General features: G+C 40.6%; 2 protein-coding genes across 10 annotated transcripts in view; one reads left to right on the top strand and one right to left on the bottom strand.

Annotated features, from left to right (window-relative positions):
• Positions 1–16,253, bottom strand: part of MYO18A (myosin XVIIIA) — a 243,618-nt gene that overhangs the window by 22,559 nt on the left and 204,806 nt on the right. For 7 of the 9 annotated variants that reach the window (XM_075263717.1, XM_075263718.1, XM_075263713.1 and 4 more), the window contains 6 exons: positions 13,122–13,238; positions 11,592–11,675; positions 4,582–4,719; positions 3,674–3,859; positions 2,017–2,156; positions 1,831–1,875 (listed from right to left, as the gene is read on the bottom strand). In XM_075263717.1, coding sequence (XP_075119818.1) covers positions 1,831–1,875; positions 2,017–2,156; positions 3,674–3,859; positions 4,582–4,719; positions 11,592–11,675; positions 13,122–13,238 — 710 coding nt within the window. The remainder of the gene's footprint in view (positions 1–1,830; positions 1,876–2,016; positions 2,157–3,673; positions 3,860–4,581; positions 4,720–11,591; positions 11,676–13,121; positions 13,239–16,253) is intronic. The other 2 variants (XM_075263719.1, XM_075263720.1) reach the window with 1 other exon arrangement.
• Positions 1–16,253, top strand: part of PIPOX (pipecolic acid and sarcosine oxidase) — a 228,954-nt gene that overhangs the window by 172,259 nt on the left and 40,442 nt on the right. The window lies entirely within an intron of this gene.

Below are 16,253 nucleotides of genomic sequence, written 5' to 3'. Positions count from 1 at the left end.
AACTACAATTGTGTACAACCAGGCTGAATGTGAAATACCTGGCTCCTAGAAACTGGGACTGGGTTATTATAATGGTAGGCGTGGAAAGGATGGCCTTCATTAAAGGCATTCTGTCAGGACAAAAATGCCTCCCGAACCAATATCAGTGCTGTATAGGGGACCTTTAGGAGCAGAAAAATACCTAGGTAGCCACAAATCGGTGAAACAATGCCGAGAGAATCATTTATTTCTTTATTTTAAATACAGTCTGGACATTCATCAAGGATGGTGCTGACTTGCCAGATTTGCCTACATATAGCCTCAAGTGAATGTCCTCTACAGTTACTACTTTAACTAGGATTGATAGTTTGTGTCTCTGCCTGTGTCATGGCTATCTGTAGGCAAATCTGATAATTCAGGCCCCGCCCCCTCTGCACTTCAGGCTAATTTACATATCCATAAAGAGAAGATTATCTCCGCATTGATTCGTCATTTTGTGCCCATCTTATTAAAGCCCCCCTATATTCCACTATAATTGGTTTGGGAGACATTTTAGACCTGACAGACTCCCTTGAATGTAGAGAAAACCGGCAGAGAATCTAAAGTATGACTAAAGGTCAGACTTTGCATCCCAGCACTGACCATCGCCCCTGATATTGTGAAAGGCTACTAAATAAAGATCTTGTCACATGTCTGAAAAAAATTGAAAACTAAACAAAATGTTTTTGTTTTATAAAGAAGAAAACGGGAGAAGTACAATACTCCGTAGTCCATTAGCTTTAGAGCTAGCGATCTAAGAGAGTCCTCGGGATCTGATGGTAGCTTGGGTGTTATTTGTTCCGCCATGTTTTATCTAATGTGTACAGGTCCTATTTGTTTCATGATCTAATACCGTTTACTGGATTCAGATTCCTGTGAATATTGGAAAACAATGCAGTAAGGATATCTACAGAAAAAATATCTGCAACCCTCGAATAAAATCTCACAGATCACGGAACGTACACATCTCTAACTACAGTACTACTCGACTACTGTCCCCCAAGGATATATAAAGAATTCCAACAGAATAACAGGCACATTTCTCTGTATGTGATAAATGTGTGACTGCTGCAGGCCCCATCGCTTGTACTACCACGATCACTAGAATCGCTGCTTCATTCAGCATCCTTAGTGTGGCTGTACAGTGAAAAGAAATGGGGGGCCTTAGGACCCCCATCTAGTGACTGTGGTGTTGGGGATACATAGCAATAAAAAAACAAGATATATTGTGGAAAAAATACTTTTAGGTTACAAGAACACAACAAGGTGCATGTACGGGTCCATGAGACAATGCCATAGCCTGTACATGGATGATATCTGTGTGCCTTCTGTGCCCTGCACAGGCCTCCATACATTTCAATGAATGAGCCCGGACCACTATACAGACAGGAATAGGACCTGTCCTTAGTTTCACTCCCAATACACGAACCTGTGATATTACACAGAAAAGAATGAGTCCGTGTGCTGTAAAAAACACACTGACAGCACATGAAGCCTAACTAAACATTTTTGTAATCCTCTGTATGAGGACTTGAGACCCAACAAATTTGAGTTAATGGTTAAGACACTGTAAAAACAGACTGCAAAAAAAAAAAACCATGGGTTATGCATTCAGATTAAAACTGGATTTGTATATGGTAAAGGGTTAAAAATGGGCATGCACTCGGCTGGGTCAGAAAATAACCATGCAGTTATGACGGGGACCAGGAATCTTTTGTAGGAAAATAATATTTTTAGGGAAGGTTTTGATGCTTTACGCATGCTAAGGTTAAGGAGTAGTTCAAGAAGTACGAGCGAACATTTCAATCTCACTTTTTATTCTTGCGTTTATGATACTTGGTCACCATATCCTGTAGACTGAAAACATGGAGATAAAATAAAACATGAAAACATGTTCAATGAAAAATGAAAAGCAATAGCAACAGTGACGTCATGAATTCAATGAGAACCAAAGGATGAATGTCATGCCAGAAAGGGGAGACATGATCGTTTTCTTACCTGTTAATAAGGTCTTCATTGTCATCGCTCTCCATCTCATCCTCGATGGCAGCTTGAAGATCTCCAATACGCTTGAAGGCAAGTTTCAAGTCTGACTGCAAACTCTGATTTGCAGCTTCCAAACTCTCTAGATCCATTTCCTATAGAGACAGACACAAGGTTAGAGCACTGTTCGGGTATGTAAGCCCTTGTCAGCATTTTTTATTTCTCTACAAAGTAGTCTTTTCTCCGTATCCAGAGGGATGGGAGATATGTATCTGATCCAATAGCTTGGCCCCCTACCACTCGTGTATAGAGGTCTGCAGGGTGTTTCAATGTAGAAGTGGTTGTGACCGCTTTATTCATTTCTATGGGACTGCTTCTCTTCAGCAGCTCCACAGAGAGGAGTGGAGTGGCAGCACGTATTGGTGTCACCATTGGAGTGCCTTTGGTGGGAATCCAGAACCGGAGGACAATCAGACACTGCTCCTCCATCTTGTGGCTAGGTAATAAGCCTTCTTTGTTTAAAATTAAAAATAAAGCACCTCTGCAGACTGTAGTCACCTGTCACTTGGTTCTATCAACCTAACAAGAGCATAACACGTGACAAAAGTTAAGACTACAAGAGATACAATGGTCGATATAAAGTAGATACACTAACATAGAATATTTTTTAATCTTGGCTGTTTTCGCCCCTAGTTCTTTAGTATATAATCATTTGTAATGGAAGGGTTGCTTCTTCACAAACCAAAGCACTGGCTGCCTGGACGTTTACTAGAATCTCTCTAGTGCCTCTACATTGCAGGGTATTAGAGTCCCATCCATCATTTTAGCCCACAGTATTGCGTTGAAAATTGTCAAACTGCATTTAATCCTTGAAAACATTTCACAAGTGTGAACAGCGGTCTGATGATAGACGGCATAAGAATTTGTCTTGGATCTTTTTAACTTTTAGAAATGGTTTTCCCATCTGTTAGATTTCAGAGATTGTTTTTAATATGTTTTACCCTTCAATCTTCAGAAGTCATAATAACTGCAAAGCTGAACGAGAACTTGACATTAGACAATGTGGGCACTTGAAGCTATTCCAAAGGATCAAACACATCAAGATTCTTACCAGCACAAAAGAGTGCAAATTAAAGGGGATTTATAAGAGTAGGAGGAAAAGTTTCTATGGTACATTTTTCTAAAAACAGCATCACTCTTCTGCATAAGCTGGGTCTGATTCTGCTGGTCATACTAAGCCGGCTTGCAGACGACCGTGAATGAACGTCACGACCGGCACACAGGTGTCGCCCCATTCAGCAAATAGGAGCCACGGAAGTAGGGCCTACTCATATCTGCAGCCCGCAGACAGGTCCATCTCATTCATGGTTATGTGCACAGGCCCACAGAAATAAAAGGGTCATGCGGGAACAATCCAGATGGCACACTAACCTAGCACACGCTCTTGTGCAAGGGGCTTAAAGCTAATGAATGGGCTTAAGGAATAAGGTACGGTTTAATAAAAAATAAAAAAAAAATAAAAAAAAAATGTAGATTTCTAGGAAGAATTGGTCCAGAACTTTTATATTATGTGAAACACAAGTATTTACCAGAACTGACATGTCAGTAGTGGCGGCATAGAAATGAATTTGTTGCCTATAAGATACTTGTACCAAAGAAAGGATTTATTTACCAATTCATGTTTTTTACGGCTGGCTTCTGCCTCTTTCTTAGCCAGTTCACCCATCTCTTCCTTCATGTCTCTAATCTGCCGCTGCATTCTTTTATTCTGTTCTTTTTCACGGTTCTCTGCCGCAGCTCGCTGATCCCGCTCTTCAGTCAGCTTCTCGATGTTCTCTTTAAGTCGGGTTACAAGGCTCTGTTGTGGACAAGTATTAGACTTTTAACTCTATATACAGGAGAAACGGTATCTACCACAATACATATTCACAATTACAGATAAAATGGTGATAAATGAGGAATCATTTTGGCTGACCGTCTAAGGCTCTGTTCACATTTGGCGGGGAAATAGTTTAGCATGTATGTCAAATAGCAGGACAGAAACCAGTCTATGGTGTGCGCCAGGCTGTTGGTCTTTATATAACGGATCCAGTGCAATGCTTATTTCCCTTTTACTGCTACTCGGAGGCAGCAGAAAAAAACATGGAAAGGTGGCATTGCTCCAAATCCCATTGAAATCAAAGAGACACTTAAAAAAAAAAATCCTTAAAAAAACCATGTTGAACTGAAAAGAGGCCTAAGAAGACGGAGCTGCTGTTTAAGAATGCTTTTTTTAAGCTTGACAAAAGAAGAAGTGTGAATTAATCTGAGGTATGATCAGAGCCTTACATGCATAGGGGCCTCAATTCTCCCCAAAAAGAAGATTCCAAGAGAAAGAAGGATCAGGCATGCAGAGTTTCAATGCCTGATCCTTTTGCCCTCAGTGGAGAGATGTGGTCCCATCACAAGTGCCCAGCAATGTCTTCCTTCCCATTCCTACAGACAATACATACAGGCTCAGCTGAACTAGAAGAATCAGGAAGAAGAGCTGTTGGTCAAATGAGTGTCCGGCCAATGGCATATTGGTATCATTACACTTACCTCCATGCGTTTCACTTGTGTCCTCTCAAATTCAAGGCGGGTTTCCAGTTCCCGGATCTTGGCCTCTTGTCTGCTCACCACAGATTTATCCACCATGGACTGCTCCAGGAACTCGAGCTGACTCTGCAAACCTTGTAACTGCACAACAAAAGAGAAGCCAGGATGTAAGAAGTGAAAGCTCAGGATGTAAGCAGTGGAAGCTCAGGATGTAAGTAGTGGAAGCTCAGGATGTAAGTAGTGGAAACTGAGGATGTAAGCAATGGAGGCTCAGGATGTAAGAAGTAGAAGCTCAAGCTGTAAGAAGCAGAAGCGCACGATGTAAGTAGTAGAAGCTCAGGATGGTACGGTAAGTAGTGGAAGCTCAGGATGTTACAGTAAGTAGTGGAAGCTCAGGATGTAAGAAGTAGAAGCTCAGGATGTAAGTAGTGGAAGCTCAGGATGGTATGGTAAGTAGTGGAAGCTCAGGATGGTACAGTAAGTAGTGGAGGCTCAGGATGGTACGGTAAGTAGTGGAAGCTCAGGATGTAAGAAGTAGAAACTCAGGATGTAAGTAGTGGAAGCTCAGGATGGTACGGTAAGTAGCGGAAGCTCAGGATGTAAGTAGCGGAAGCTCAGGATGTAAGTAGCGGAAGCTCAGGATGTAAGTAGCGGAAGCTCAGGATGTAAGTAGCTGAAGCTCTATCATTTGGACATTTCCAACCCACCAACCAGCATTTAAAGACCATTTGGCTTACTTAGAATTCACAGAAATGACAGCTGGAACTTGTGATAACTTTTGGCAAACAGTGGAAACTTGTGATGTTTAGTACCTTATATACACTTATTTATGGATACTGTACTGCTGCTCTTTCAATATAATGAAGTAAAGCATATTGGGAAGATTGTTACGAGTCTTCAGTAATATTATTTTATACAGAGTGCTTGAACGGGCATTTAACAACCTGGATGGTAAAACTAGTCGGAAAGTTAAAATAAATGTGAATAATACAGAAATGTGTTAGAGAAGTTCTCAGAAGTTCTCATGGAGACAAACACTTTTTAGTTTGAAGATGAATTGATCTCCACAGGTCCGGTTTCAGAAACCCTGAGCAGATCAGTTACTATCGTTGGGGAAAAACTGCGGCCAGCAATATACCGTATACAAGTCCAAACAAAGCCTGCACCGGCTGGAGGGAGGGTGTCAGCCAAGGGTACAGGCAATTGTCCTAATAATAAAATTGCAAAAATCTGCAGCATTCCTAAAAGATTTAAGTGATAAAAGTGAAGGTTTATTTGCTGGTACAAGTCAATAAACCCTCACTTTGGAGCTCTGCCTATTTTTTGCTATTTTATATCTATCTTTCTCTGGCTATATATTCTGCAGTGGTATCTGCCAGGGAAATTTAGGATTATAAACCAGTTATTCTAGTGCAGGGTCAGCAACTTTCGGCACTCCAGCTGCTGTGAAACTACAACTCTCAATATGCTCCATTCACTTCCATGGGAGTTTCAAGTGAGTGTATGACCATTTAAAATATGGATGGCCTGGAAGTTCCAAATTACCTGTTAGACTATGTTCACACAGTGGAAACTGAAGAGGATTATGATGCAGACTTTGGCCTCAAATTCCTCTTCCATTTCAGCCTCTCCGCTGCGGTTTTCACTAGCTGATTAGTCCCAGATGAAATGGGTGTAACCAGCAGAGTGGCTCGCACCGTGGTCTCTGCGATTGAAACCGCAGCGGAATCTGCGGCAAACTTGTGCAGGACGCTTATTTTTTTTCAGAGTCCTGCTTCAGTCTCTGTGTTCCACTGAAAACAATGGGAGGCTGATTGAACATACCCTTAGAAGGCCTCTGCTCTGGCTAATAGTCCTCTTTGTGGGGCAATTGTCCTGATAGGCGCATCCCTTACTGTGTAAAAGGACCACACAAAAAACGAAAAGCGGGGAAAGGAGGGCAAACACAAGCCAGGAAAGTATAAAAACAAAAAGGTAAGAAGAGGGAAGACAGATGACCAGGAACGAGGGATGACAAAGAAAGGAGTAATGGAAAGCATAGAGGAGCAGAGAGGAGTATAAGGCAATGAAAATGTCACATAGGACAGAAGGTAAATGGAAGCTAAAAGACAAAGAACATAAATAGGACACAGGGAACATGAAAGGACATAGACAGGAAGTACAAGAACCTCTAGCAAAGAGAGAAAGGACAACAGAAAAAGAAAAGAAGGTTTCAGCGTGCGAGAGAGGACAGAAGAGACCAGGCAGGAATACAGATCAGCCACAGAGGTGACACAGAGGAAACCTTTCTGTCTTTGCAAATAAAATCCTGTACTACAACAATAAATTTATTATTATCTATTTATAGAGCCCCATTAATTCCACGGCAATGGACATATGAGAAGAGATGAAATACGGAGTACAAAGGCAAGTACAAGAAAACACTAAACTAAATAGAGCGAATCAGAACAGATAGGAAAGAAGTATACACATGAGAATATACCCTGATCATAGTATTATTATACATGGACTGCAAGATGTTATATGCAGTGTGAGACTGGGGTGTCTAGAACTCCCGAGAAGATATGGAAATACATGGTCTCGTTTTCGGCTTCATGCACATATACAACCTCACTCCAAGCCCTCCCTTTTGCACACTAGGCCCTGATCCTATCTATGTACATCGCTGCACAAAACGTCTTCATGCTGGATGAAATCAAGATCCAACATGGCAGATGGAATAAAAAAAAAAAAAAAAGCGCAGGAAATGAGGTGTTGGTGATTTACGGCAGCCATGCTTTCTGCTCCCGAGGCCCAGTCTCCATCTGAGGGTCTACCAAGGGATTCACCAGCCCCCGGGTGAGTCTGTTCCAGTGTGTTTGTGCTTGTATATAGTCTTACATAATTGAATTATTCTTTACGCTCGATGTTTTGCCTCATTATGATAACATTGTCATGTAAGTGTTTTTTCAGTCGCAGAACACAAATAAAACTATTAAGTGAAAATGTGAACAGAAGAATAAGCAATACAAGGTTTACATGGGAAGAGATACTGTAGAGAGAAGACAAAAAGAAAAAAATCTATAACATATTGACTCCTTGTTCCTTCAAGCCTAGATTAATCCACCAGTGAAGAAGTGTCCTCCACTCCACGTCTTCTTTCATTGCTATTGACTGGGAATTACTTAATGTGTTTTATTTACTTAGCTTAACTAACACAGATCAGCCCGGCTCTTAATTTCTAAAGATGAATGGGCAAAGTGAATGAAGTGTATGGAGATGAATATGCAAAGGGAATGAAGGGTATACATAAAAGTGAAAAATGAATGAAGTGTATGTAGATGAACGTGCAAATGAATGAAGGGTACGTAGATGAAACTGAAAAGTGAATGTAGGTTATATGTCGATGAACATGCAAAATGAATGAAGGGTATGTAGATGAATCTGAAAAGTGAATGTAGGGTATGTAGATGAACATGCAAAATGAATGAAGGGTACGTAGATGAATCTGAAAAGTGAATGTAGGGTATGTAGATGAACATGCATAATGAACATGAATGTGCAAAATGAACAATGTGTATATAGATGAACATGCAAAGTGAATGAACTGTATGTAAATAAATGGACGAAGTAAATGAACTATATGACATTACTGATTTCTTTATGGTACCACATAAGTGATGGGGTGTAAAGGAAACGTGCCAAGGGGCCCAGAGTCTAAAAAGGCTGCAGAACTGCACCAAATAAAAGCACTTCCATTATCATGTACAGCTGCCCATACACAGAAGATTAGTGTTGGTTGACATACATGACTTTTGACCATTTTGGCAGGTGATGGTTGTCCGTCAAGAATTTGATCAATAAAATCTGCCTCTCATATTTCAATAGGAAACAAGATCAGAAAAAAAGTAAACGTCTTGCCTATTCTTCATGCGGATTCAACTGGAAATGGCCATTGAAATAAACAGGAATGATTAAGTTTTGTTTTTTTTTTTGCCAAAAAAATATGTCAAAATTTGCATCCATAATCTACTTCAAATTCCTGAGCAGGATTTTGCTCTGTCTGACCAGCCTCCTCTATGTGAACATACCCTTTAGCCTGGAGAGTTGCTATGTATCTGACGACTAACGGCAAAATGAAGATTTTTTTGATGGTTGTGAAAAACGACCATGTAAATAGACAAATTGGTTTCAATGTGTACTCAAAACAGCGGTCTGATGGACATTGCAAAAATGGCTGTTTCTCATTGTCATATGAATAAACCCTTATCTATTTTAGAGATCTGCTCCAATGGCGCACCCCATAACCTTCAGGTTTTAATAATACAGCACCGGAGTGATGCAAACTGTAATGAGCTATGCAAAATGTATGTAATCCAGTGACAACTTATCACCTGAAAGCACAAGCATTAATTCAACATCTTGGCGAATCGTTTTTCCCAACCACATCATTTTCCTCTTGGCTCAGCTTAGAGCACTGAAGATATGGATGCAATGACCACAACATTCTGTAAATTAATGATGCAAGGTTTAATATATTAACATATAGATTTAGCTTAAGAAGAAAAAAAGGCAGGATCAATGTTTTGGGCTTATTGCCGATGATCCCTGTGAGGCTTACCCTGACAATTGAGGGATGAGTTATCATAGATTAGATGATGCCTCATTAATTTCACGCTTACAGGTCAATGATACAATTTGCATTGGAGTAATAGTATTTCATTTGGCTCCTGTGATCTCTCTCAATCAACTTGTACGCTTCTCTTAAATGTCAACTAAAGCTTGTTGACTGCGCAAATCTGACAATTAGCGGGTCAATTTGGCTGCAAGGTTACTTATGCCACAGCCATTAATTGGCTAATGATACCTAGCACCAGGCTGCATTAAAGGGAAATTACAGGTGACTAGGAATGGATACAGTCATTTGTTTATGTGACCGCTAAGTAAATGACAATTTTTATTTAAAAGAGGTTTTTCGGGGCTTGTAATACTGATGACCTATCCTTAGATAAGTCATCAATTTGAGATCAGCTCTGACACTGGGGGACCCCCCAACCTAGATGGTTGGAAAGACTGCAGTGATTTGGTGAGGTCTGTGGTCTTCTCACCGAATACCATGCACAGAGCCAAACATGGAGTAAAGGCTGTGCTGCATATTACAGCTGAGCCCCATTCACCTAAATGGGCCTAAGCTGCAAGCAAGCTATTTAATGGAGGAGTGTGATGTCATTGGCCTGTGAATTGGAAGCAATCTAAGGGTTGGTACACACTAGCGCTTGTATTCCATCTGGAAGGAGACCGCATGGACAGCCCCTGGACGGAATACAATCGCAACTGTGAGCGATGTGCTGTCAAAGCACACGGACCCCATAGACTATAATGGGCTCCATGTGCTTGCCGCGCACTGCCTGCACGAATCATTATAGTCCATGGGGTCCGTATGCTTTTACAGCACATCGCTTGCAATTGCGTTTGTATTCCGTTCGGGGGGAGGGGAGTCTCCATGCGAACCCCTTTCCGGACAGAATACATAAGCAGATGTGACCAGGCATTACTCCTACAGAGTTGCACAGAAAGGCAGCATGCATCTTTAATCTAAACTTAATTTACACAGGGGGACACAGAACCGCCATTCTCTCGATCAGCGGGGTTCCCAATTGATGGACCCCCACCTATCAACTCATATTGTCTATCCTGTGGATAGGCTGTAAGTGTAAGCCTTGGCACAAATCTCAGGGAGATGGTGCCAAAACCAACCGAGCTGCACACTAATATAGGTTGTGGTTGTAATAGGTGGTCATTCTCTTATACAGTGCTCATAGGAAGTGTTATGGCTAGCACTTTTGGCCATCACTAGGCAACTGTGAGCAGGGTTGGACAAAAGTACCTTAGATTGACCAAAGAAATGTATTCTTGCCTTGAGTAAAATGTGAGATCCCAAGTGTATTGACTGGTCTGAGACATATACTTTAATAGGGTGTATGGAAGAGAGGCTTACCGTTTGCTACAGCCATTTCAATGAATGAATGAATTTATGACCAATGTATTATAACACTTTAATATATAGAAAAGAGATGCAAAAAGTCCATAACTGGAGGAAAACTAGTATGTGCTATCCTATCATGGCATGGCCTGGCTACAGCCAACTTGCAGTCAGTCCTTGCTGAAGTGTAATAACTGGATTAATAAAGACGCCGTGTGACCCCTGGCTGCTTATACAATACTGCTGTGATATAAAGAGCAATTAAGGTAAAAAGAAGATAAAAGTCTTTCTGGGAAGATAAAATGGTTCTAGTCCCAAAACAATTACATGTTTCCAGATTTATCAAATCATCATCATGCTCTATGGGCAGATAGTTATTATGTTCGTAATTGTGTATACAGGTATACAGAAGGAAAGTTGTACAGCAACTAGTAACCTTACATTGCATTGTTTAAAGATACAGATAGATAGATAGATAGATAGATAGATAGATAGATAGATAGATAGATAGGTATCTGTTAGAAGAAACTATATATATATATATATATACATACATACATATATATATATATATATATATATATATATATATACACACACACACACACACACACAGTATATATAGCTCCTTCTAACTCCTCTAGGGTATGCCGGATGTTAACCTCATGGCTACTTTACAACTCTAACGGACTACATTTCTTTAGCTTGGCCCTATTGAGACAACCGTGATGCAGTGAACCATTTTTGGTTGTGGGAAAAAAAACCCCAACATTTTCAACGTCAATTTGCATCTGTGAAAACGGGTAAAAAATCCCTTAAAACGGACCATAAAAAAAGTTGCATGGATGGCGTTAGGTGACAGACATAGACAAAAAGATATGTCACACTGTTGTGTGAATATAGCCCTATGCAGATACAGTGTACAGGCCCTGTTCACAATGTATCGGGGTTGTCTTGGAGTGTTCCTTTAAGTATCTATATGCATATTGTGCACCAGAAGGAAACTATTTTCTGTATGTACATTTAATGAGGCCAGGAAGGCTCCTCTCACCTTCTCTTGTATTTCTTGCTTCTCCTTGCTGGCTTCCTCAAGTTGCGCCTGCAGGTCATTGATCTGAGCCAAGTCTCGGGAGGACTAAGGGAGAGAATGACAGGGTTTGTTAAGTTGCTTACTGAGAAGGGGAAGCCCTCCCCACAAAAAAACAAGGAAATATTCACTGCTTGAAGAAGTTCTACAGAATACACCAATTCCCAGGGCTCGCAGGCTGAGCTGATGGGTCTGCAGCAGAAATCGATTAGCTGTATTTACATTACAAGCAGTTAATGTATTGATAAAGTTGTGCATTTAATTAAACTGGATGTTTCTAAGCAGCAGATTCGCGGACTCGCTGTCTTCTGCTCACACAGGCAGAGCATTCAGCTCAGTGTGCAATAATCCCAGCTGTAGGGCAAGACCTGCAAAAGGCACACGAGAAACTGTCGTACCGCTATTATATCTACTGGCAAATACAAATACCAAGAACACAAGCAAAAGGAAACTCTGCAGTGAAATCCTATTGTAGTTCTAAAGGGACACATGGCTGCCAAAGGGCTAAATAGGACTAGCTAATGTGACGATAGCTGCATCTCTGTCATACAAAATAACCCACAAAAATCATCTTTATGAAAACACTTCTACATGAATATATTATTGACTTTGATGTATTGTAGAGGTTATGTTTAGGGAGTGAAGTGCTTACCACTGTTGGGGTGGTGGGTCCGAATCTGACCAATTGCAACAAATGTATACTCGACCTGTATTTGCGTGGATTTCCACCCACGTGCCAAAAATATATTGACATGTGAATTGGCTTCCCATACAAACAACTGACTCTTGTGCCCGGTCCCATAGTGGATACGAATCACAGAGAGCATAAAGAAAGTGTGACTGTAGCCTTAGGTTACGTTCACATCTGCACCACAACGTCTGCCTGAAATCAGTAGCCAAAAAAGTCCTGCACGAAGAGAACTTTTTCCTCTGTCAGACCCTATTATAGTTAATGGAGCCAACCAGGATCTGTGTGTAACCGCAATTGCAATGGTCCGCTTTTCCGTTTCTCTAGTATTCTGACAGACCACAACAATGGAAAGGCGAGGCTGGTGTGAACTTACGCTGGGTTCACAAGAGCATTCGAGTCTCCGTATTAGGTTTCCGTCTTCTGCCTGCAGAAGGTGGAAACCTGTGAGACCGAGTCCGGCCGTGAGCGCCGGTGAGCGTTTTATGTTCTCCGCGGCGAAACAGTTTTTTTTTTAAACTGGACACAGAGTACTGCATGTCTGACTCTGTGTCTGGTTAAAAAAAAACGGTTTCGCCACGGGTAGAGCACAAAATGCTCAACGCCGCTCATGGCCGGACACTTTTCAAACCCATTCATTTGAATGGGTTTGAAAAATGCCTGCAGGTTTCCGTCTCAGGCCCAGTTTCGGGCAGGAAATGGAAACCTGCATAACAGAGACCTTAACATAAGTAGAAACGTGCCTTAAAAAAAATTAGTTATGCAGAGTTTTATAGATTGTAAAGCAGTTACTCCTAAGGAGTCACCTGAGCTACAGCCGCCTTATGCTTCTTCATCTGCTCATTCATATCCTCCTGGTCTTCCTCCATTCTGCTCTGTAATTCGTTCTTCTCCCTCTGCAGGCGGCTGACCTGCTCCTCCAGCTGTCAATTAGAGATACAGAATCCGTTACTAATGAGAGCAAGAACACAAACATTACACTATTACATCTGCCACTTGCTGACAATGGTTTCCATTAGGTTTTTGGTTTTTTTTTAAACCCCAATCTTAATTCCTACTTTATATAAAAGTGAATAGTGACTTACAAAACGTAACCTTAACAATGAAATCTAAAACATTTGAAATTGCAAAGCACAAGCATAGTTCTGGGAGCAAGTGTCCTGTATAAGTGATACAAGAAATGTAGAGACCTAACACATCATACGCAAGAGTATGAATCAAAAGAAAACTTGGTTTTACTTAAAGCTTTTTGCATATCAAAACGGTTAGGGTATACACACATGGCAGGAGTTTTCCTGCTGCAGAGAAAACCCTTACAAAATTGGCAATTGTCATGCTATTATTAGGCTTAGTGGCCAGAGTGAAAATTGAAGAATTTAGTACTATTTAAATATACTGACACAGAGAAATATATAGATAAAATTTTTTCAAATATGTTTAAGGTCATTTTCTGTTGACAAATTAAGCAACAAGTATATGTACTTCTGACGTAACAGACATAAGAAATGAATACACTTAATATACAGCTAAGTTTCTCAAAACACTCCTAAAATTATCCCTCAAGTGTGGAGAAAGATGGTAAAAATGAAGGTAACCGTAAACCTGATCTGTTGGGAGTATCTGAAAACTAGCATTGGTATAGTGATATAAAGAAGGGGAGGAAATTTATATATATAGGGAGTTCTGTATATCAGCCTTAGGCTACATTCACATCTCCATAGCAGTGTCCGCCGAAAGTCAGCAGAGGAAAAAAAATCCTATATAGAGGCTTTTTTCCCTTGTCAGTTTCAGTTTAAAAACAACGAACACCCGATGGACCCCATTATAATCAACGGGGACTGCCGGGTTTTAGTGATTCGACTCTCCATTGTTCATGTCCCCCTATTGACCCAAACAACGGAGACGACGTTCGTGTAAACTTAGCGTAAATCTTGTCCCTGGTTGGCGTGGAAGGCACCAAAATTAAGAGACTCCGGACATAATTCAGGCGCACTCTTGACTGGTGTAGATTTCATTTATGACTTTTTACACCTTTTTTGGCATGAGCTACAGTAAATTTGTTGGGCTGAGGCATCCGCGGCCCACGTTAGTCTACATCCATTTTTGGAAAAAGAGGCGAGGAGGGTGCAGGAAAAATGTGACCATGTTTGGTACAAGAAAGGATCCACATTACATACATCCACACCAAAAAACCAACGTGGATAGGTCAGTAAATTCCCCCAATGGCTTTAGAAGCAGATTATTCTATCATTCTTGAGTTTTCTGATATTTATGGAGCTATGCGGCATGGCAGCTGAAGGCAGAAAGTGGCGATGCTGAATTTGGGAGGGGTAGTGCTGCTAATAAAGAGAATAATGTTGGCTTCAGAAAGTTAATGAATCTATTAGCACATCATTCCAAAGCGAAACGACTTCTCTGGCTCTGGCTTTGCTGTCATCTATCTTATTATTACTGGGGGGGAAACCGGTCGCAGCTTTGGAGAGAAATGTATTAAACTTAGTTTAAATGAAAATGTCATTCCAAGGCTGCGTGCCCCCGCTACCCGTATCATTTCCACTTGATGATAACCAGGAAATGTATCCAGCAGCAGAGAGGTTAACTGAGGACAAAACTTTATTCAGGACTCAACGCAGCTGTGACGGTCACAATGCAGATTACGTTATTATGCTCGAAAACCAGGATCGGGAGAACCAATTACATTAAAGAATAAAGCTCTGCTAGTAAAGAGAGACATTTGAAGGTCTTTAGTGAATATCCTGTAGGGTGATATTATAGGATATCACAATAAATACATCCTATAATACCGTCATTGTGCCAGGGAACAATCAACACTTACAAGAGAGGTCAACAAACATAGTCATTGCCCACGGATGTGGCAACAGTATTATTGTGCAATTACAGTGATGTCCACAGCCCAGGCCTATACACGGCCGCAGTTCTGTACAATGGAAGTAAATGTCTGATACAAGATAATAAAGACAGCATAAATAGATGGTGAAGACCCAAAGGTAGAAAGAATACAAGATAAGTAGATACAGAGGGGTCAGAGAGACACAAAAGGAACGGAAGCCAAGGATTTCTGAGTGGCTAAAAAAAAATACAGACTATAAAGAAACAGGAGAACAGAAAATTACACAGTGATCTAAAGTGTAAAAAATAGGTTAAGTTTTCCAATACTGAAGGCAAATATATGGCACCCCATTCCCCCAAAAATAATGTAGCAAAACTTCTTATTGGCCACGTGTTTTGTTTTTTTGTTTTGTTTTTTTTTTGTTTTTTTTAGATATAACTGCTGTTTATCTGCAAAATTCTGCACCCATTTAAGTGTAACTCCCTTTTTTTTTTTTTTTTTTTTTTGCTATTGTGTCAGGAAGTGTGTGGTGAACATTTTTTTGGGTGGTATAAAACCGAAGCTACAGCCATTTGAAGTGTCCCCTCCCCTCTTTCATAAATGCTTAAGGTCTTTATGTTCACAATATAACTATGTACGGACTTTCCTTAGTAACAGCTCAGTTAGAAGATTGCTAGAGATAATGTTACAACTAGTATTGTAAAAAAATAAATAAATAAATAAAAAGGAAGTTAAATGGGATAGTATAGTGTATTACAAAAATTGGCACCAATCACCCCCTGACACAAGAGCGACAAAAAATAAAGGGAAGTTGCATTTTAAGAGTCTACTCATTTACGTAACCACAATTGTACAGATAAACAGCAGCGTTATCTGCAAAACTGCAGACCAATATCAATTTTAACACAGCTGAATTTTTGACAGCCTGCGAAGCACTGCGGCAACCCAGGAACTATGGATTGCAACCTTAATCTAGGCGCCGCCCCCTTGAGTGGCTTGGCTGCCTGATACAGAGCTCCAAGCTGGGAGCAATCTCTATCTTTCCTTTTTCACTCTTTTTCTCTGTATCTTCAAGAATCCGGTAACT

This window comes from Leptodactylus fuscus, chromosome 2, assembly GCF_031893055.1.
Source record: "Leptodactylus fuscus isolate aLepFus1 chromosome 2, aLepFus1.hap2, whole genome shotgun sequence".
NCBI classification, from domain to species: domain Eukaryota; kingdom Metazoa; phylum Chordata; class Amphibia; order Anura; family Leptodactylidae; genus Leptodactylus; species Leptodactylus fuscus.
Note: the sequence above shows the minus strand (reverse complement) of the source record. Positions and strands in the feature narration are given on the sequence as shown.